This window comes from Anas acuta, chromosome 13 (assembly GCF_963932015.1).
Source record: "Anas acuta chromosome 13, bAnaAcu1.1, whole genome shotgun sequence".
Lineage (NCBI taxonomy): Eukaryota > Metazoa > Chordata > Aves > Anseriformes > Anatidae > Anas > Anas acuta.
Window position 1 is genome coordinate 7,238,903 of NC_088991.1, and position 23,207 is coordinate 7,262,109.

The window sequence follows — 23,207 nt, forward strand, 5'->3', positions numbered from 1 at the left end:
ATAATCCAGGACGTCTGTGACTGAACCAGAAATAGGACCTCACACTCCCACTCCTATGACTTAATCACAAGCCTGTCTTTCTGTACTGAGAGAGTTTCACAGTGCCAGCTGGCTTTGTCAGTTGTAAAGTACACTTTAGAAAGAGGAACCAAGAATTCTTCCCTCTTCGTGTCTATAATAAAAAGCTGGTGCTAGAATTAATGTCACTGATACATATTCTAGGCATGGCTCAGAAATGTTATAAAACAGAATCATATGAAGTAGGATAGTGTATTCTGGACTTTCTTTATAAATTATTGCATTTCTTTTGGTGGCTAAACAGCTTATGTTCAAGAAAATTAATTATTCTTACAGCCAAAACTTGACTGTTGAACTAAGTACTTTTTTCCTTTTCCTAAAACCACAAAGCTAATTCATCTGCCTATATACAAAGTATTTCAGAGGTAACCTTGTTGTAGATTAAACCCATAATCATACAGGCTGATTAGAAAGTCCTGACAGAAAAATTAAACACCTTAATCAAACAAACAAACAAACAAACAAACAAACAAAAACCCTCCACTAAGTACTTTTATCTATTCCCTTAAATAAAGTTCCACAAGATTTGTGTGCAGCCAGCCAGTGGGTGGCAGTATCGAATCCATCATTCAGCTGTTTCTGGCTAGAAAGTAGTTGTGTAGGTGAGCTGCTTCTCACTCACTAACTGATAAAATCAGTATCTAGGGAAAAAATATTTCAACAGTCCACAAATTAGTTGCAATGGCAGCTACGTACAATAAACAAGGCTGTAGCATTGTTATTCATGAAACAATACTGCAAGTGTTTCCTATTGTCCCTTGAAACCAGCCTTATTGTTCTGTTTCAAAATTAAATACAAGATGAAGCTTTGATTTTTCCTATGGACTGTACATCTAAAGTTAGGGAGATATATAGTCTCAATATGGAAAATTATGTTTTCTTTTAAATTACTTGAGCAGTACACAATATTCAGCCATAATTCCTGAAATGACGTTACCAAGCCACAAGCAGAACCATAGCCAAGATTCTTACTTGCATGTACTTAAACCCCTTTCATGCCCAAAGTTTTTTCCAACCACTTTCTTCCCCAGCCTATTCTTGAAGTTAACAGAGAAAGATGGTTTTCAAGCACTGGTTGACAGTTTTAAATTAAAACCTTCTGAAACCTGCTAGGTTATGATGTTGCAATCTCTGTGTGAACACTCCTCTGGATTTAAAATGACATTGTACTTCGTATCCACTTCAGCTAAAAGAGAATAAACCCGTAATAAATAAAAGAGCTGGCTCTGCACACAGTCCTTTGCACTCACTTTACCTACATTGATTTTCAAAGATACCACGTGACTTTTGCAGGCAGGGTTTCACCTTTACTCATTGTCTAATTTTAGGAAGATAGTTTTCTACGAGTAGTGCAGATTCAGGGTTTGTACAATTTAGGTAGCTAAGAGATGGGATAAAGCCTGGAACTGCAGGCTGCAGAGAGAAGTATAACTATTCTGCAAAAGGGAGATGTGGGATAATTATGTCAGTCTAGACCTCTAACTTCTCAGTCATGTCTTAAGCATATAATCTAGTAGCTAATATTGGCTCAAAGTTGAATTTGCAAAATACCTCCCTATTTTCTTATTGCCTCTATAAACATCAATCCACTTGCAAAGCAAGGTGCTTAATCTCTCATACGTTTTGCATCAATGACCGCCATCATCTTATTATTCCCTGTGTAAAAGTATTTTCCTCTATCAGTTTTGGACGTGGTGCTTTTAATTAGTATCACATGGCCCTTGTTCTCAACATGAGAACATTGCCAGAGTATTTTCCTTAACATCTGTTTTCCCCGTCTCCTTTGCCAGAGGAAATATGACTTGCTGTTCATTCACAGAGTTAACTTACCATACTGCTCCAGCAACGTGCTCTATCCTGGTAAGCAGGATATTCTGCAATTGTAAAAGACCACAGTTTACAGTAATTTGCTCCCTGGAATATAAATATAGATAAAGAATATCAGTTAAATTCTATTTACGTATAATTTGCTTAATTACAGACAATAAACTTTTTTAGTTTGTTTTACCTACAACTAGAAGGCATAGTTTGAGTTTTTAATTCATTTGTGTGAGTACCTGTGGTACCAGAGGTCCTAAGATGTGATAGTCTTGGGCTGGAATGCATTGTACTTGAAAAAGAAGGGAGCATTCTTATCCCAGTCACAAGCCTAAGACAACGAGACCTAAAGTCTCAAAACTACTGCACTGGTAACAAGAAAATTACACATTTTTGTGGCAAAGAGTTCAAGAGTGCTCATTGTTTGGCATTTCATTATTATAAAACAATTGCCATTGAAGTTAGAAAATAGAAGTGTACTTTTTGTATGACTCCTCTCATAATAGGAAAAACAAAAAATTAACAGCATTGTCAACTACTAATTAATAGTAATTAGTATATCTTGTCTCCTATTCAGGAGCCCTCACTCAGACAAATAAATACCTTTGCATAGCTACATTAAGCATTTTATTTATAAGTTAAACATCGTTAGAGTTTCTCAATTTATTGCATCTCTGGAAAATCAAAAAGTACTGACTAAATAACTAGTTTGCAGCTGCAAATCAGTATAAAATTCCAGCCTACCTGTATAGTTTTGGAGGAATATATATTGAAAGGAAAAAAAAATCATGTAACCAAAAGATAGTATCTTTAGAATTTAATGATTTGCACCATCAAAACACAATTTTATCTTTTAAGGGAACAAGAAAAATGTAAATAACGACCAGTGTATAATAGACTCCTAGAAAATCTTCAGAATGTAAGAAGAATCAACAATTGTGAAAGTAACTAGACCAAACAAAAGGTTTGTAAACAAAGATGGTATCTATTGTACCAACCTACATAGTGAGAAAACACAGAAATGCTTTTTGGGACACACGTTTGAAAAATAAATAGACCCACCCTAAAAATACACATAATTGTTCTCAGGTTGTAACTGTAATTAGTGGAAAGAAGCTAGTACACACCTCTGCCTGCAACCCCAGCCTTGTGTGTATCCTAAGAAGCCTAAACTGAATTTCATTTGAGACCATAAAGGAAGAACAAAGCGTTGGAAAATGTAGATGATACCTTAAAGGGTGTATTTGAGGAACCCTGACACCCCTCGGAGCTGCTCCTTTGTGGAGATTTGACTGTCATCTTGTACAAATAGATAAAGGTACCGTGTTTCCATTGGTTAAACGTGTACAAACTAGCACTAAAACCAGAGAAAAGACAATATTAATCCTTGTATGTACAGTGCTCAGATGAAGCAGTGATAGGTGATGAAGTGGTAACAGATGAACTATCTTTGTCACCAAGACAAAGACAAAAACGTTGCATCAGAGCCCTGCAACTAGGCCTTCCCAATGCCTAAGTAAAGGGTACTGGCAATTGGAGAGGAAGTAACTTTTTGCCTTTTTCCTTTCTTTTTTCCATGATGAACAGCCATGCCGACCGCAGACTGCACACACCAGGTGGATGCGAGCAGGCAGGTGAGACACCCGGGCACCCCACCGCGTCCCCCTCAGGTGACCTGACAGCCACCAGCCCCACTCCTGGGGCTCCCTCCCGCCCCAAATTCTACGACCCATTCCCCAAATCCTCTCACCCAAATCCCCATGGGGCTGCACCACCCCAGACGCCCGACGCCCCTTCACGCCCCCCACCTCAAGCCGCCACAAAATGGCGCCCGGCGGGAGCGGCGCCCCCTGGCGAGGCGGGCAGCCGGGCCCCGGCCCCGCTCAGGGCGGGCGGCGGCGGGCGGCTGGGGCCGGGGCCGGGCTGCGCCTGAGGGGGGGCCGCTCCCCCAGCCCCGCCGCGCTCCGCCCCGGGGGTGGTGGCGGCGAAGGGCGCCTGGAAGCGTCCGCTGCCGGTGGCAGCCGGCTGCAGCGGCGGCCGGAGGGGTAAGGGGAGCCCGGCCGGCGGAGGGGAGGGGAGTCCCGGCCCCGGGGAGCGGCCGCGGGGCTGCGGCTCCTCTCCGGGCCCGGCCGCTCAGGCTGAGGGGAAAGGCGGCCAGCGGGGGGCTTGATGAGGGGCGACAGCGGCCCTGAGGGGTGCGAGGCGGCGGGGCCGGCTCGGCGTCGCCTCCCGTGTCACAGCGGCTGTCCCCGTGTCCCTGGTGGGCGCCCCTGGGAGGCCGCTGGGTGGCCAAGTGGGCGCTGGGGGCCCGCTGGGTTCCCTCACAGGCGTTGCGGGTGGGGTGGCTGCACCCAGGGCAAGGCTGCTGGGGGTGTGGGGAGAGGCAGAGTGGGTCCGGCCCTGCCCCATTTGGGGTCCCCACACCCCCGCTGACACCGCCCCTCAGAAATGTTTGAGGGGTGGGCGCGGGCCTGGCTGTCACCGAGCTCCCATAGCAGGGCTCATTTGGGCAGGTGGGCTGGCAGCCACGCTCCTGGTGCCTCCAGAGCCTGTCCGAATTCAGGCTCGCATCCTGCAAAGCACAGGGACTGTGGCCTTGCGACCGGCTTATCAATTATTACAGGGTTCTTTTGTGTTGTTCTTATCCCAACCTCAAAACATCCAGCCTTAAATAGTGGCACCAGCAGCGATAGCTTTAAAAAGCCCTTTCTGCTGCAATATTTGTGTGCAATATTGCAGCAGCAAGCAGGACTTCTGATCATCTCTGCTCTTCACTTAATTTTGTGCAGAGCAAGCTGAATAAGCTAATCCTGCCTATTGAAAATCTGCATGTGTTTAAACCTCTTGTTTAAACTTCACCAAGTGACTGTTTCTGGTAAATGCTTTTCCCTGCGTGATAAACTCCTTCTGGTACTACAGATCAATACGTACTCTCGCCACCTTGCCATTCACTGGGCGGTTTTGCTGCCCACCTTTGCAGAATGAAGATATTTCCTCTGCCTTAAGCTGCGTCGCTGGAACCATTTGTGGGGCTGCACTGTGAATGAGAGCAGGGAACTGTCTGCAAAGTAACCTGACAAAACAGGGCTTCCTTTTTCCCCCAGGCTAGCTCTTTTTCCTGCCCCAGTTGATGGTGAGGTCTTAAAAACGGTTGTGATGGCCCAGGGCTTGGAATGAGTGGGAGTTCCCAGCTGGGAAGCTGGGGATGGTAAGAGCTGTTTAAGCCAGCAGTACTGTGAGCAAATGTGAGTGGCACCTTTGAATAAAATTATTCTTACTACGTGCGTTTTACTCATAGGGTCTAAAAGGGTGTTTCAGTGTTTCAAATTAAGTATTGGCAGGCTGTTAATGTTTCCCTGAAGTCTAATTTTGCTTAACGTATGAATTTAGGTGATGCTTTTTAGGATGTTCTAAGGTACTTAGGTCAATGTGAAAAGAACCATGTAGATATAGAGAGAAGGCAGTTTCAGAGTTATTGATTTATCTTTGTGGTTTTCTTTGAGGATGTGAAAGGGTTACTGTAATACGTTAGCGATAACTTGGGTTTCCCTTGCAATCTTGTGGGGGGTAAGTTTAAATGGTGATAGAAAGTGGGCCTAAAGGAGTGCATTCTCCTCCGTGTCTGGCACTGGATAAATCAATACTGTGTACAATTTTGGGATTCATGAAATTTAAATTGTAAAGTGTTAGAATAGCACAGTGAAAGTTACTCAGAGGCTCGAGAAACTGCCTTACAATGAGAGACCGTAAGCTCTTAAAGAGCTCGAACATACTATTTTATATCAAAAAGATGACTTACAGACACCTTAATTATAGCCTGTAGGAGGAAAAAACACAAACACACCTAGATATTAAAAAGATGTGAATCTAGGACAGGAATGCTTATGAAGAATCGGTGTCTGCAAATGGTTTCCATTTCAGCAGTGGATGAGTAAGGACTGGAACAAACTGCCCATGGGAGGTGGCAGATTTTCATAGCCTGGTGTTTTCAAAGCAGGACCAGGTAGGTTTCCCTCCTGGCAGAGGTGCTTTTAGTCAAATAGGGCTACGTTTTGTGCATTGTCACTGGCGTACAACTGAAGTGCAATACAGCACAGGCCAGAGTAAGTGAATTGATGGTCTGTTATGGTACCAATTAGTGTGAATCTGTTCTGTAATGCTGTATTAAATTAGGCTCCTGAGGCATAGGAAGTTACTGGGTTTCACAGGAATTCCTCAACAGAGCTGGGAATTGATCAGAAATTTGTATTATCTCAGGTCACTGTCTTGGTTCCTTGTTTCCTTTTTATGCTTTACAGTATTTAGCAGAGGGTGAGGGTGGGTGTATTTTGGGGTTAGCAGAAGATATCATCATAGAAGAAAGGCATGCAGGTAGCAAGGGACAGCTGAGCCTGCAGTTACTGTAATAAACAACAGTGCAAGGGTAAATGTGTTCCTAACGTTATAACCACAGCAGAATGGCTAAAAGGGAATATCCATTTGGTAATGAGGTCAAATGTCAGATTCCTTGTGATTTATCAGTTGGAAGAATTAAAAACCTAAAGATAACAGCTTATTAGTATGTCAGGGTTGATTCCAAAAGGCCATGATGCTGAGCAGCAAAGCCTCGGTGGATGAGATAGTAAATAATTCTGTGCTTTGTACACAGTTACGTCATGAGAAATAAATTTATAATGCTTAAATTGCTCCTGGCTGTGAATAAGAGTAGGGAAGAGCAAGGATAATAGCCTGCACTACCAAGCCACTATAGATGACTTGCAGACAGCTCCATGCCAAGACTTTTGGGCTTACTATTCGGTGATTTATTGCAGTAGTAGGAATATGGTTGCGACTGTGATGTGAAGAAGGATTTGCAAAGACAGGATTGTATCAGCTGGTTTAATAGAATATGTACTTGCAAAAAAAGACGAGCTTTGGGCACACCAGCTCTTTCTCAGGTCTTAGACATTTACAGGTTTCAACAGTGGTGTCTGCATGTTCTCACCTGCTTCAACTCAAATCTAAGTGTGATGGAAAAAGTATGGTTTATAATAAAATAATAGGTAGCTGTAGGAAGCTCTTTATCTCCATGCACAGTGGGTAGAAGGGATTCTAAAGAGTGGTGACTTTTCCAGTTCTGTAGTAAGTTGTCTCAGAGTACCTGCTCTGCCTTGTACGTGGTGATGTACACATGCTACTGCAGTAAATCAGTAAATCACATATCTATGAAGATTTTTACACACACTTACGTAAAACACACACACACACGCATGCATGCACCTGCATTCAAGGTTAGTTCAGAGAGTCAGCCTTATCCAACAAAGCTGTATTTAGTTCAGAGTAAATTTCCTTAATAGGAGCAATTCAGTGCTGCAATGTGTGCTTCCAGAGTCCTGATTTTTTATGACACTGGTGTTTCTTCAGTCCACATGTACATTTTGTTCATTCTGAGTAATCCTTAGCCACCCTCTTTTACCAGGTGGCTTCTTCCACTGCACTTGTCTCCCCCTACAGATTCCTAGATTAAAAGCCAGCACGCATTCCCTGAGTAATGCCAGCAGAGTTTTTAACCTGTGACAACCTGCTTGTAGGCTTTTGTCAGGTGGCTTCAGTGGAAGCTTTTATATGGTACTCTTGCAGCTCTCTTTGTGTGTGTATAAGTATATACATATATTTCCTTTGGTTTAGTCTGTATTTATGATAAAATGGTGACCATACAAGGAAAAAATACCACATGGACAGCAGTAAAATATACTAACCTTTATTTGTTACCAGCTGCTGAGATTTTGGGGAAGAAATTGGCACAGATGGTGGTTTGCCAACCTCTGTTGCTTTGCTTTGAGGCTAGGACTAAAAAGTCTGCCAACCAGTTGATACTTCTCCATAAACTTTGAGGCACTTAATCGTATTGGGGAAAAACTTAAGACTTGTTTTTCTTTCAGTGGATATAGCCAATACTGATATCTGAACTTTGTATATCTGAATTTGAGGTCTTTAATCCAGTAATTGGGGTCTTACTTCTTGATTTTCTGGAAAATTGGTGCAGGTAAGCTAAAAGTTGTAAATATTTTCAGTGTGGCTGGTACCAAAGTGCTCTGCTCAATGTGGCATTGTAAGAGAAAGTTTGCAGCCTGCAAGCTTCATTTCATCAGCCTAGTAGCTTATCTCCATAACGATTTATCAGGATGTGCCCTGTTTCAGTACTCTTTCCAGCAGATACTTTCTAAACTGTGACCCTAACAAAATGTCTCCATGCTGGAAATAACACTTGATGTCATGTTTCTAGTGTAGATGCATCTTGATGCAATTTGCTTGAATGTTTTCTAACATGCTTGCATCTGGGTATTTAAAGCTGATTAAATGCAGCACACCCCAGGATTCATCATTTCTTGCTAGGTAAACAAGCATTGGATCCAAAAGATGTTGCTCCAAGTGTCAGCGAACTCTAATTTTGGCAGAACTGCATGAATTGGACAGCTAGCAACTCTCTGCTGAACATACCGAACTTTGAGTCTCCAGAAGAGCCTGCCAGTAACAAGTTTGGCCAAAGGTATGATGTCAGCTTGTGAACCCCTGGTGTTGTAGCAGGAGGAGATATTTGGGGGTGGGTGTTTGAACTTAGACATTTCAGAGGACATGTTCTGGTATTCCACAACAAAGTAATTCTCGCAAATGTAGTAGTATTTGGTAGTCACCTGGGATGTTTCTTGTTTGTGTAGTAGGCTGTCTGTGTTTGTACGTGGCAAACTGGACTGGTTAGTCTGATTCTTTCTTCTGTGACAGGTGACTTCTGATACAACCAGAAATTTTAGTGAAGGAGCCATAAAGAAAGAGAAGCCTGAAAAGACTGACACTGCAAGAACAGGAGCACAAGGGGAAGAAAGGGTTTAAAAGGTGAGAGTGTATTTTTAGAGAATGTTCTATTTTCTTAAGATTTGCTAGACTATTCCATACCAAGTAAAATCCAGGAAAGGAGATGCTAATGTTTTTTTTTACGTTAAAAAAAAAAAAAAGCTTTGAGGAAACAGGAGTCGAAAAACTTGAAGCAGTACTGAGTAGTTCTAAATTTGTGTGTTACTGCAGGGAAAAAAAAAAGCAACATGACAATTCTGTGTGTAAGGCATCAGATGAAGGAGTGTGTTATAATAAAGAGGTTGGACTAGAGACATCCTGGAGTCCTTTCAGGCTTGATTGTTCTAAGATTCTGTGGACCTGGGGTGAAATCTGAGAGCTGAGGCTTGGTTGCTTAAAATTCTGCATGTGCTTGTTATTTGTGTGTTTGCTTTTTCATTGTTCTATGCTGCCACACCACAAATTAGTATCTTTATGCTCTGAAGCATGCCTTCCAGTTGACTGTGAGCTTCAAAGCAAGAAACAAACAGTTTTTCTGCCTTTCTGTCCACCCCTATTTACATACTATTTTTTAATTGTTATCTTTAGGGCAGTGGTTTAGGATTTCTGTATGCAAGTAACAGTAGTAAGTGGAAGCTTTAATTTGGTAGTGTGCTTGTATTGCATACGAGACTGTCACTGGTAATTAATCATGTTACACACCTCCATATTAACAAAAAAAAAAAGCTTCGGTATGCTCAAAATAGCAACTCAGATGCTCGATCTGTGAAAACATCGCTCTGCTTCCGTTGCTAATTGAGTATTTTCTTACTCAAATACTTTAAAAACAGGTATTTTAAATGTTTGTGTGAATTTCGTTCCCTGAATTTTCTGGAGTTTTCTGTGACAAATCATGTTGGTTGTTTAGTAGATCTGTTTTCTACAGGCCAAGGTTTCCAAAAAGTGGTGACACCTTCAACGTGAATTTTTGTAACAATGGAAGTAGTCTTATAATGTCTTTTAAATGGCACCCCCATGTTAATCTGTAGGGGAGCTTTGTTAAGGTAAGAATTAGATCTGAATGATCAGCTTCTGGTTGTGTCCTTGGAGACAAAAGATAATGTGAATCTGTCTTCTTGGCAGTGCATATAAAGAAAACCCTAGAATACAAACCATTTGAAGAGATAAGCACAGAACTAACGTGTTCTAAATGTGTGCATCAGTTAGATGCATGTCATCAATATGCAGTGTTTATTAAATATGTAATTCTAACAGCCAAGATTTCTCATTAGCCACGTGTAGATTCTTGGTGACTGGTTTATTGTTAGCATTTCAAAGACTGACATCCAATCTCCCAGGACTCAAAATGTAAAACAAGTGTCGTCTAAATTGTCCCATATTGATAATTACCTAGAAAAATACGTGGTGATGAACAAAAAGTTCAAGAGAGAAAAAAGAAAGCTAAGCTCAAGCGGAGAGAAGAGAGGCAGATAGATGGAGATGAAAAACATCCCCAAAAGCAGAAGGTACCAGCTGAAGAACAGCAGTGGCCAGAGAATATGCCTGAATGGGAAGAAAGGAAATCCCTGCTAGCTCAGAGAAGAGTGGAGTCTGTCAGACTGCTTACGGTCCTGTTAAACCGTGTGAAAGTAAGAACATTTTCAAACATATTTTAAGTTATGAAGGGTATTTGTTAGATCTTGAATAGTTCAGTAGACTTTTGGTGTCTTGATGCTGCTCAAAAGAATGCCTTGAGAGTGACTAAGAAGGCCTGAGGTCCAAGTCTTGTGATAGTTTGCCCTTAGACAATTTGCCCTACCCAAAGGTAGTGTGATCCTACCCAGAAATTTTGTCTTTGACGTTTGTTTGAGGCCTTGTCTTTACTGTGTAAAAATAGGGCTGGAAGGACCACATCAATCTGTTAGACTTGATCCAACATTGCAAACAGGGAGGTTAGGGAATGCAAAGGAAGATGTCTCTGCTTATTTTGGTCTCAAGTCTGCAAGTGAAAGAATTAAATTGATATGGATTATGCTGCTTTCATTTCTAGTAGCTTTTTTTGGGGGGCCAACACTAAGCTATCAGTTTTCTTTGATTCAGCTAATGTCTTGAAAAAGTCAGCAGAAGACTGATAAAAATTGGAGTGTTTTGCAGAGGAATTATGTTTAGAGGCTTATTTAGTGCTTTGGGATTAAAAAACAAAAAAGTTTGAAATCTAAGGAGTGCTAATGTAATTTTTTCTTTGCTATTTGCTATGTAAAAATTTGCTTGCGTCTCTTAACAAGTATGTTTTTCCCCAGTCCTTAAGATTGGGGAAAAAAGATTGATTCTAAAGCACTATCACTAAGAGTTGAAGTCAGAGGCTACATTTGCCATTCTCTGTGAATTTTTAGGGCCCCATAATGTCTTATGTTGACCTTCTTAATTGTGAAATTAATGAGTTAAATAAACTTTTTTCTTGGTTTCATCATTTGGAAGGCTTTAGATTGTATTTTTGGTTGTATTTGGACCCATAAAAACTACATAGAATATTTAGAACAATTACTATATCTACAAAAATCTTTCAATTTTTCTGTTGCATACAACACTGATTGTGAAGCTTTAATAAAACAGAATAACTATTTTCTTATGCAGTTGTAGTGAGATAGATAAATTGATTGACAGATTAACTGCCCTATTTGAGAATGCAGCATTCTGAGACAAAGTATTGTTAGTTCTAGATTAGCAGTAGTGAGATTGTGTGATCAAGCTCTGCATGAAGCCAAATTTATTCCTCACCTGTATAATTCTTATGAATGTACAACTGCATATTTATGAGTTTGCAGTTTAGCAGTCTTTTTACTGTTCTCTACACTCAATAAATGTACATAATCATTCTCCTGATTTTTATTTGAAGGATTTTGTACAGTTGGCAAGTCAAAAAGTGGATCCTTCATTGGGCATAAGGAAGAATGATTCGTTTTCTGAAACAGCATTAAAAGACGTTCATCAGGAACAGATTAACAATCGTTGTCATACGCAAAAAGAGTTGAAACATAAGGAGGAGTTTAAGTGCCAATTAACTCAAAAAAACAACAGCTTATCTAGTGAGGAAGGAGATGTGACTAAGTTCCATGTGTCTCCTTCTCCTATAGTCAGGACAATTTTAAATGACCCCAGTACAGCGCTGAGTTCTGAGAGATTGACTGGCAGAGATGTGCACAACTCCTTTGGCTGTGGATCTTTGCTGATTACAGTTACCCAAGACTGCAAGGTCATCAGATCTCTGGATGGAAGGGACTGCCCAACACTGAATGTAGTTCACACAGAGGCAGTGTCTGAGGATGGTTGCAGAAAGCAAAAGGTGTATGAGACTGATGAATTCATTCATTATTTATTAAACTACTATCAGACACCGAGCTATGCACGTGTTTGCTTAGAGCCAAAAAAATCTGCGAACAAGTCCTGGTGGAAGAGAGTGGTGTCTGATGATGACAGTGGTTTTCACATCAGCTTGAGTAACAAACATGGCCAGCATTTCAGAGAAGTGAGTCTTGTACAAAACCTCAACAAGACAAATTATATTAGTGATGATAATTATAGACTGGTGATCACAGTTGGGGAATTGGAATCAACAGACACAGTGTTGAAAAACAAGGCCTATGCAAGTCAGCTTGCAAAAAAGTTGCAAGTACAGAGGAATGAGACACTCTCTGTTGATTACTTACCATATGCTGGACTGAATCATTCTTTGGATTGCACTACTGTTACTCATGATAAGGAGTTCAATCAAGAAGACGGTAGAAATGAAGTTACCATACCATACAAAATCTGTAGATCCGCTTGCAAATTAAAGGATTTGTTGGAAGAGATCAGTGATTCTGAGTACTTTAGTGAGGCATGTGGTGGTGCAATGAAGAGAACAGAAAGAAGGTGTGAAGAAATGTACAGCAATTATAGTAAAGGGTGCTTGCCTACAAGAAAGAGGGAGAGAAAATTACTGGTTTACCTTAAAAATGTAACTCTGGAAGGTCAAGAAAAGGAAAGCAGGAAATGTGACTTCTGTTCTAATTCTGCCCTTGAGGGCTTGGCAAGGCAGTGTGAACACAGGCTTAAAAAGTCATGCAAGAGGTCTAGTAGTAAGTTAAGACATGAAGGACAGAAAAGTGAGAGACAATCGAGGGAAGAGGAAAGAAATGCTCGCAAAATGAAGAAAAAGAGAAAAAAGCTTTCCTCTAATCTTTTATCTGATGAATGTGGCTTTTCAGAGGCGGACAGTTGCATACAGCTGGAGTCACTTAGAAAGATACAAAGAAAATGTAATAAAGCATTCCACAACAAAGTGAAATTCAAGACACTTCACACGGCTGTGGCAGCACCAGACATTACCACTTCTGATGGCTCGCCGCTTCAAGAGACTCTCCAGAGCACAGGTGAGAAAGGTAAACTGGAGCTGAAATGAGTGAATTTGATAGTCTTAGGTCTCTGGCAGGCAAGGTTAGTTGCTGCAGTTCTTCTTAAAGTGATGAATGGTAAGTGTGGTTTGTTTTTTTTTTTTTGTACCATATATGTACTTTTTAAAAATGGACTTCTTTGCAATTAAGGGTTTTGTCGGTTCAGCTCAGAAACACTGTGAGCAGCTGAGGTTGGAGAGTAGCATTTGTTTCATAATCAGGTAGCAAGGTTTCCCTCATGCATTAGCAGATAGGTGGTTGTGCCATTAATAACAACATGATGCTAACGACTCAACATGCTCTAGACACGCACCAAAGTCATTAGGCAGCTCAATCTGTGGTACATCTGGGTGGGAGGTACTTCATGAAGTGAGTGATTTTAATATGCATGTGGTCATCTGATTTCCCTACACGATTGCTACATTTCTGGATATTGTTACTGACAGCCTTTTCTCAATTCACTGTGCTTACAAGTTCACTGGCATCCACCTAACTGCTGCCTCCCTGTACCTTTTTTTTCCCCCCTCGACAAAGTCATTTCAAGTAACTTTTTCATATACTTATCTACAGGAGATGAGAGGAAATTGATGTTGAGAAGAGAGATGGATGCAGATGTCAGAGGATGCCCTCTCTTTCCTCTTGAGATAATTCAGACAAACCCCTGCTCAGATTCTTTCTGTGGAGCAGAGCCCAGAAGAGGATGCTGAACAGCTACTAATATAATAGCTCTTAAGCTTCTGTGTAGAAGTGGGAGAAGAAAGCCCTTTTAAAAAAAAAAAAAGCCCAGTTAAAAGTTACTGGGAATACTGGGGCTTTTTTTGCTTAGATAATTCCTTCAGTCCGAATAATCTAAGTGGTGTAGTGAGCCACAAAACAAGAATTTTTATTTGCTTTTTGGATAAGAGGACCAAAATTTTCCCCAGGGCCAAACAAACTTTTATGGACCAGTTGCTGAGAATTCAAAGATTTACAGACTGAGATCTCAGATTTAGTCTGATTAAAGGTAGGGAACCATATAAATGTCAAAGTTACGGTATTCAGTAGTAACGAGTCTGTGGAAAACAAACAAAACCCCACACAGAGATATCTTAGTCTTAAAACCCCACACAGAGAAGTCTTAGAGCAAGCATACAAAGTGCCTCCTCAATCAGATTGTTAAAATGATGGGACTGGAAGGAGTGGGGGACATTTGTTCTTAGTTGTGGGGAATAACAGCTTCCCAAATATGATAGAATCCTATCTTCTGGAAGTGTTTCTGAAAACTTGCCTTTAGGAGAAGGGATTTCACAAAACTTTTGTAAAATACAGTGCTTCTGGAAATCTGAATGATGATCTAAGCAGAGCTCTGAATGTTGGACAGTAAAAGGGCAATGATTGTCAGCATGCTGACAGCTCACACACACGTGCAGGCTGAAAATTTGTTCACAAGATTTCAAAACCATGCCCTTCTGAAGGCACATGCAGTGAGATACCTATTTAGTACAAGTTAGCTTACGGAAAATTCCAGAGGAATTGTCTAATGTTGTTAAATTTCTGCTGCATGGAGGTAAAAATGTGAAAATGCAGTCTAGGAACTTGAGTTATATCCATATTTACTCAGCTGGCTATATTTAGAAGACAGACACAATTGCTCTTGGACAAAGTCCCTTAGCAAAATATAGAGGATCGGTTCTAAGTACAATACACTGATTATTTCAGCTTTCATTTTAGTATGCTTAATTTATTACATGTCAATATATTAAATTAATGTGATGATGTTGCCTTTCTTTTATAGCATCTTACCCATGTTTGTAACTTCTGCTCTAATAAATTGTAATTAAAAAAAAAAATTAACTGTTCATGGTAGATTGGTTTTCCCCCAGTGTTCGGTATTGGTGGCTCCTACAGGCTTTGCCAGACTTTATCAGCTGTCTCTTCACATGTTCAGATGTTGAGTGCCTTTTCAGGATCATGAATAACAAATGGTTGCTACTCAAAATACTGTCCATCTATTGCTTTTATCTTAAAACAAACAAAAAACAACAACAACAAACCCTTATTTTCTCAACAGAGTTATTTTCTGTTTCGGAGAACGTTCATGCCCCTCTTAAGTCTCTTTTTTAGTACTTTAGTAGATTTTCAGTACTGTAATTTGTATTTGTTGACCACATAAAATGTTTCAGTTGCACTGCTATGACATACCAAGGGTGTTTTTTCTCTATGCAAAATTTACAGATTAAAGAAAAGAAGACAAAACTTCCCCTCTGTCAATCTCTAGACAGTTCTGTACAGTAAGTACCCTTTTCCCAAGAGGTAGCCCTTTCAATTACAGGTGAGGAAGAATTTATTTGTGTTAGTCTAAGGGTGCAGGAACTCTAAATTTCCTTCAGTGTAAATTTCCAGTGTTTTATCAATATGTTGTCACAACAGTCAACAAATAAATACACCAATTCTGTAATTGTTTCTTGTGTTTAGCTACATTGATTGAAATTGATAAAGCAAATCCCCTCTATCTCCTCATTCAGTATAAAGCATTGTTATTGAATAAAAGATGTGCACTTTAAATTGAGACACCATGGTAATTTTCACACTGAAAAATGTTTTTTCCTTTTTGTTTATTTACGTGTGGATTTATTTAGAACCTGATCTCAGGTGGTTTATTACTAGTTTCTCACTTTTTCTACTTACACATTTAATTTGAACCCCATCTTTCCATTTCCATATGGGACTGTTCAGTATGATTTTATTATCCTGAAGACTGATCTTTTAAGTTGTATGTAACAATTTGGCTCTTTAAAGAGTCTTTAAATAAGACTCTTTAAACACATAGCTTTGTAAGTTAAATATCATATCTCAATTATGGAAATTATAGAATGTTTATATAACTTGAACATTTAATAGACGAAGAGAGGCATTAAGAGCAGCATTCAAATAGTTGAGCAGCGGAAACATTTAATGTTCCCAGCAGAATTTCACATCTTTGCCTGAACTTGGTTTATGCTGTTGTACTCAGATGGTGTTTCAAGGAGTGATGGGGTTTGGATTTTGTTGTTGTTTTTTTTTTTTTCTTTTTCATGAAGTGTTTACAGTGACACTTGTAGTATGAAGTAAGGCACTGAGGCTGTAGATCTTGCTATGTGTCCTTTTCCTCTAAAGCCTGCGATTCCAAGCAGTGCATAGAAACGTCTCCTCTTTTACCTCACCAATTGTAAAACCATTTTTGTAAAACCACTAGAGGTAATTAATAGCAGGCAGTGCCCAGATGAAGGAAGCTTCTGTATTTTATGAAGCAGGGGGCTATATGCCACAGCTGGCTGGGAATGAAACGCTGCTTAATTGTTTTGATTTGCTCTGGAGTTCTTGAAGTATGTTTTCATGACACATGAGTAACTGGTATTTCAACACTTCGGATAAGGGAGATTGACAATCTTTACTCTTAGTTTGTCCTCCGTGGTTAATATACAAACAATTAAGCTACACAGCATGTTTTGTTTTTTTTTTTTTTTTTTTGCTTAGTCATTGCAATGAACAAAGAGAAAAAGCAGATAGAAAACACCCATTTTCTCTACCACTTCAGGAGAAAATGTGTGCCTGCTGCTTCATGAAACACTGTGATTCATTCCTTTCCCTTTCATGACAGTTTTTTTCTCTGAAAAAGTAGTGGTCTTATCTGAATTGTACTGCTTCCCTCCCAGGAGGCACATGTGCTTAATATTACTCTTTGTCCTGTGTTACTACCAGTTTTCTGTGTCATTTATTAGGGAAGCAGCGTATTGTGATGTGCAGATACATACTTAAAATAGTGCTCGGTTCCTCCGGATTTGTTGTAGACTAACTTAAGAGTCAGTGTTGGACCCACTGAAGGGTAGGTTACAGCCCAGCCCAGTTCCACTGCATGGAACGTGCCTTCCAAAACTCCACCTTTTGCTCAGTGCTAGCAAATACTTGTGTTTCTTTTATGCCTAACTCTGCTTTTGCAACAGTAAAACATGTGAACGTGTTCTGAATTTAATATTCTATTAAAAATGATTATGCTACAGAACTACATTCAGACCATTCAGCTTGAACATGTTATACTCGATCTACACATTGAATAATGTAAGAAAGACAGATTGTAGGCTGTAAAATTTGTAACACTGGGGGAGGATTAGCCATCACTTTCAGCTGCAGTAAATAAAAACACACACTACCATTATGCAAGACATTTATTTTCTGCCTTAAACAGATAAAAGCACATTTCTGATTTGAGGTAAACCGTTAGAAGTAGTTTGCAAAACACAAAGGCTGTGACAAGACTTCGACTTGTCTCTAGACCTTCATTAGGTAGTTCATACAGTAACACTTTATGCAAGCTATCTGGCTCAAACAGCTCACTGTTCATTGGAAGGCCCAGTGTAACTGAAAGGGAAAACACCATGAAAGTATTAGGACTGAGGGAAAGTCATTAGTTCTCACTGCGGTTTGTCTCAGGCACTTCAGCATGTTGCGTCAACATATTTATGAAAGTTTCTGTTGTGCAATGCACTCTACTTCTGAACAATTCTGCCTAGTTCACACCTTCCTACTCAGGACTCAGTTCATCACGTTGATTGTGCTGCCAAGTTGAAACAACTCAGCAGAAGAGCTGAACCAGAGAAAGTAAGTAATAGGGAACTATACCAGACAGGCACCGAAGCAGAATCACCTGGACAAGAATCACATTTACAAGAGATCAACAAATCGTCAGTTATCTCCTTGGAAATTTCTGGTAAAGTTATACAAATGTATTTTGGCTGAGTTCAGTCACATGCATTTACTCAGCCTCCTTTGGTAGCAGACTAAGTTACGTGGTTGGGATAAACCTAGTAATTAAGCACAGGTGTAAACTAAAAGAACAAACAGGTGAAATGCAATTCAATAGTCAGTTCCCTCAGGTATAACATTGCTGGTTATGCATGAGATTTTGCCACTTCTTTTAACAGCCACATTCCAAAGCAACAAAAGCCTCGACTCAGACATGGCTCACACCACGTTTTATTATTTTGTACAGGAAACTTGTATAAGTTACATGGCCCATAAAGGTTTTTCTGCTAAAGGTGCATGTACAAGGGTATTTGTTAGCCACGCCATGCCAGCAAGTCTTTTTTAAGGCCTAAGAATCAACAGCAGCTGCTTTTACCCATTTAATTTCATTTTATTAAAATTCTTAGAATCATTTTTCTAAGAGAAATAAACAAATGATAGTCCAGTTAAGTCATACTTCATTATTAACCTAGTTTTTAAGGATGCCTAGTTACACTCAGTACCTAAGTAACGTTTCAGATGTACTTTAAAAGTAAACAGAGTATTAATGCAGCTGCATGACTGAATACATCAGGTATTCATCTGTCCTTACTAATTTTGTAAGTATCTAAAAGTGATTTAACCTCTCAAAAATTCTTGGCTTTTTTTTTTTTTTAAGCAGTTAGTGTTTCATCTGTAAGCCTCTATATAACTCCTTAAAACGCAGATTATCAGACAATATTGAATTATACCACACCACAAATGAGCATGGTGCTTCATGAACGAGCAAACAAAGAAAATGTGAAACTGCATCTAAACTAAGCATCTTCCTTACATGATTTTTTTTTTTTTTTTTTTTTACTGCAAAAGCTGGTGGTACTGTACCCTTTCCTGGAGATAGATATATAGATATTTTTAATTCACTATTGAATGTGCAGTCAATTCCTGGTTGCCAGGAATTGCCAACAACGTGGTCTAGTGGAAGATGTCCCTGCCTATGGCAGGGGGGTTGGAATTAGATGGTCTTTAAGGTCCCCTCTAACCCAAACCATTCTGTGATTTTGAAGGAATTACAACTGAAGGCCCAGATCCTGCAGAAGCTAACGCTAAATGAATTTCAGTGGAATTTATGTTACGAATGCAAAGTTATTCTTGTGCTTGTGTCCACAGTGCTAGGTTGTTAATGAAAAACTAGATTTCAACCCTACTCTGCCATAATAGTGACAGAATTAAATCAGTCCTTTATTGCAAAAGTTGCAGTTTACTTTTGCACAGACATTTTTGTGCATACTTCATATTATAAAGGTTTAAAGGAAGACATATTAGACCTTTGCTAGTTTATCGCTGAATTTGAAAAGGAAGCCTAGAGCAATAAACCTGATTAACTGTAACTCTGGCTTTTTGTAAGCATTGTTGCTGTTGCAATTTGTAAAACAGAACAGGAATGTTACAAACGATCCCTTAAGATACAAAAATAGACTGTTCCTCACTGCACTCTCTAGTCTTTCTTTGCATCTTGGGCATCCTTTTCTTCTTCATCAGAGTATACAGTGGGTTCTTCTCCATCCTTCAGCAGCTTACCAACATGGTGATACTTAACTGAAAATTGGAAGAAAAAAAAAATCAAGTCATTATTCTGCCCTAAGGATGTACTTTTTGTACAGAGAAGGAAAAAACCAAACTACGTGAACTACTATTAGTGTTGTAATAAGTGTAAGAAATATGCAAAGTGAATGAAATATAATTTTTCTATTGGCTAAGACAGAAGATGAATTAATGTAAAGACACATGAAAAATGAGGGACTCATCCAGCTAAAGAAATGGAATCATGGATTAGATTATTTTTCTTGCTGTGCCAAAGCTAATTTTTGAGTGCAATTTAGCGTCAATCTTGATGCCCAACTCTTGAAAAGGTAGATACAAACCCTAGATTAGGTTAGAAATTTGATAACATAGTTCTGTTTTCTGGGACATCGTTGTTAGCATCATAAAGCAACCCTTTGGTGTGGTATGATTAACAGCCTTGATTAAGACAGAGCCAAAATAGCAGGGGCATGTCAGGTCAGGACTCAGAACTTCTAATGGCATTATGTGGAGAAAGCTACATTCCAGCTAGTGATAGTCAATCTTTAATACTGGGTTTAAAAACAACAAAAAAATATACTTGATTTTTACTATACAAACTTTTCATGCAAAGTTATTTGCATATGCACTTTTAATCAAATAAATATAAATCCTTTCATTAAGATAAGTTAACTAATAGAATTATTTTGTCATATCTGAGCAGAAATAATTCCTTTGGTGTTCACTGGCCTAAAAGGCAGTATGAGATACGGAAGAGTTATTTTTCATCAATAAGATAAATCATAGGAGGAAAAAAAAAAAAAAAATCAAGCCAGCAGGGTACAAGGTCAACATAACAATTTTCATAAAAACGTGGTTTGATTTTCTTTTTGAGTAGCAAGTTGGGACACATGGCACTAAGCCTTTAAAAAACTTACACTGCTAAGCAGAGAAAAACAGGGCAACTACAAAAACAACTTCCTTCTGTTAATTTTACACCAAATGTCTCAAGTGTGCAAGTTGCCTTTTTCCTCTGCTGCTCTGGTGATCACTGGTACGGTTACAGCCAGAGATGGCATTTGCCCATTCCTAATCATTTTGTGGGTAGAAGGTCAGCTGGGCAATTTTCCGTGAATCTAATAAAGTCATCAGCAAGGAAATGCAGAATTTCTTATTTATAGTATAAAAGTTATAGCTATATCTAGCTATATCAGGAGACCAAAGGGAAAAAGGCTTTGTTTTAACGGTATTCAAAACTCAAAGTAACCAAGAAATAATAATTCAAATGTTACTCTTATTTCGGAGAAGCTGAATGGGACTTACGCTTCATTTTTCAGAGCTTCAGATGTAATTGTCTTTATAGATGGTGTCTTAACTGTATTAGAGGTGTGCTATACTTCCAATTTCTGTCAACTTTTTGGGTAGTTTTACAGTGTTTCCAACTCTCTTACTGTTCTGTAAGGCACAGAGGGAGGGAGGATGCCTTACATTTCTCTTAATTTTTTGAATAACGGGAATTTTTGCTGGTAAACTGAGTCATTAACTCAAAAGTAAGCTTCCAGACCAATGCTTCAAATTAGTAACACCTTTTAACTGTTGCTTCCCTTATTACATGCTGGTTAGCTATTTCTTTGTAAATAAGTTTAAAGTTACTTACAAGTGAATTGTGACTCCCAGTCCCTCAAGGTCTCTTGCTGTGTAGCATTGAGATCAGAGAGGTCATCGTAGTCATCCCTCAGAGCCTCCTTATCCAGGCAGAAAGTGGCAAGACCTCGGGATGCATCTCTCCCAGCAAAAATCCCATACGGGCCCTCTTTAAAATAAAAACAGAAACATTATTACAGAGGCAACAGATGCTGTATGATCTTCAAGGATCAGAGTCTCCAGACTGAAACAGATTACGAGTTCCTACCTTGACCTGAGGGTCAGAAGTTTCTCAAACTTCTGAAGTGTTTCCAGACTTTATTTTACTTGGCAATAAGGAAAAACAGAGGAAGAAGTCAAGAAACAAAACAATGAGAAGAGACACCAAGTGTGTTGGAACTTCTGGGCAACGAATCACACAACAGCATGTGGAACACAGAGTAGGAATAAGCATACAGATTGGGAAGGACATCCTCAGAAAGGAACAGAGGATGGATTTGCAAGCCTGAGGAGAAATGTTTTTCTGAGAGATGCTGTGGGCTCAGAGAGCTGAAAGGATGACCTAACTGAAAACATGGCTGTGATACTATAAAACGCTAGCTTGGAAGTAATATCTATTAAAGCTTTCAAAATGCAAGATGAACTCAAATGACCAAAACATGAAGTTCACCGTGGATCAGGGATACCTTATCAAGACAGACTCTTGCTAAACTTCATTACTTATTAACTTGCTTGCATGACAAACATGTTGCAACTGGACATTGAAAGTTCTTAAGGGAGCTTAAAGAAGCTGGATGTGAACTCTGGTTACCGCACAGAGCCTCCCATCTTCCACACCTCCCACAGCGACCTTTTCCCTATACTCAAAGAGAATCTTACTTTTCCATTAAAAAGAAAGATAGCCAGACACCATGGTGGCTACATTTTATACAGTGGGCAGCTTTTAACGTTGTCCAGAAGGGTAACATCTAAAGCGTGGTTCTTAAGTCAAGTGGGTTTCAGTACAGACACAGAACTGTACAACTAACGCTGCTGCACCTATCACCTTGAGTGCTGCAGAACTCAAAGCTACAGCCCAGCATTACCTAGTGCCAGTCTCCTGTCTGTGACTAAGCCACAATTAATAACCTCATCAAGCTCCCTAATGTCTCTTGCAGCGTTCTCGTCTCAGGGTAGCGGTGGCAGCTCACTACCGCAGCCACCAGACGCTTGGACAGCCCAAGAGTGGTCACACCAGACAGCAGAAATTTTTGGGCCTCAGTGAAGCATCTCAGGAGACCTCTGGTAAAAGTGGAGGCGATTCAACTCGTACCTGTGTGCGAACTCCCCCAGCTCAGCACCAGCTGCCCTGTAAAGCTTACTTCAATCTTTGCACTTCTGAAGTGCCTGTACCCCTCACAGAAAGCCGGTTTACCCTAAGCGGCTACACATTGCTATAATATAAGTATTATGCAGTCCAGTAAGAGTTGGGAACCGAATGCAAACGCTGAGAGGTCACCCCGCTCCTGCTGCCTGCCCTAACCGCGTAGGTAAGGGAAAATAAAAGAATAACGGCGCGGTGCGGGCTGGCAGAGCCGGAGCCTCCCCGGCGCCGAGGAGCCCCGGCCCTGCCCTCGCCTCAGAGCGGAGGCCCCCGCTCCACGCTGCCCCCGAGAGCCGGGCTCGCCCCGCCGCCCCTCACCGGGCCCGTAGAACTTCCTGGCGCGGGTCACGTCGAAGACCTTGCCGTTGACGGCCATGAGGATGCGGGGGTCGCTCCGGCCGTCGTAGGGCCGCAGCTGGGCCAGCGTGAAGTCGCGCCGCTTCATCTTGGGCAGCGGCGGCGGGTCCTCCTCGCCCGCCGGCACCGCGGGCCGGTCGCCCCGCAGGATCTGGTAGAGGAGGAAGAGGCAGAGGCCCAGCAGGCTCAGGTTGAGCGGCGAGCTGACGATCTCCATCAGCAAGCCGCCCCCCTCGCCGGCCACCGCCGCCGCCGCTGCTGCCTCCTCGCCGGCCATCGCCGCCGCCGCCTCCTCACGGGCCATGGGCTCGGCGGGCTCTGAGGCGCGGGGCGGCGGCTTGCCGGGGGCGGGCCGGCCGGGAGGAAGGCGAGGGGCGGTGGAAGCCGGAGAGAGGCGGCAG

General features: G+C 40.7%; 2 protein-coding genes across 6 annotated transcripts; one reads left to right on the top strand and one right to left on the bottom strand.

Annotated features, from left to right (window-relative positions):
- The first annotated feature begins 3,759 nt into the window (after positions 1–3,759).
- LOC137863949 (A-kinase anchor protein 17B-like) lies at positions 3,760–18,738 on the top strand. 5 transcript variants are annotated; one of them, XM_068697599.1, is made up of 6 exons: positions 3,760–3,941; positions 8,272–8,425; positions 8,659–8,769; positions 10,121–10,355; positions 11,603–13,118; positions 15,354–18,738. In XM_068697599.1, exons 4-6 carry the CDS (start codon positions 10,266–10,268, stop codon positions 15,356–15,358), a joined length of 1,611 nt encoding a protein of 536 aa, XP_068553700.1. In that variant the 5' UTR covers positions 3,760–3,941; positions 8,272–8,425; positions 8,659–8,769; positions 10,121–10,265; the 3' UTR covers positions 15,359–18,738. The 5 variants fall into 5 exon arrangements, 2 of the variants coding, with proteins under 2 accessions (XP_068553700.1, XP_068553699.1); XM_068697598.1 differs by lacking the exon at positions 15,354–18,738 and adding an exon at positions 13,710–15,310 and having other exon boundaries at positions 3,762–3,941; XR_011101235.1 differs by lacking the exon at positions 15,354–18,738 and adding an exon at positions 13,710–15,310 and having other exon boundaries at positions 3,763–3,941; positions 12,954–13,118.
- Positions 17,309–23,155, bottom strand: PGRMC1 (progesterone receptor membrane component 1). The gene is made up of 3 exons (XM_068697628.1): positions 22,768–23,155; positions 21,100–21,255; positions 17,309–19,478 (listed from the first exon to the last, which is right to left on the bottom strand). Exons 1-3 carry the CDS (start codon positions 23,108–23,110, stop codon positions 19,378–19,380), a joined length of 600 nt encoding a protein of 199 aa, XP_068553729.1. The 5' UTR covers positions 23,111–23,155; the 3' UTR covers positions 17,309–19,377.
- Positions 23,156–23,207: the final 52 nt, after the last annotated feature.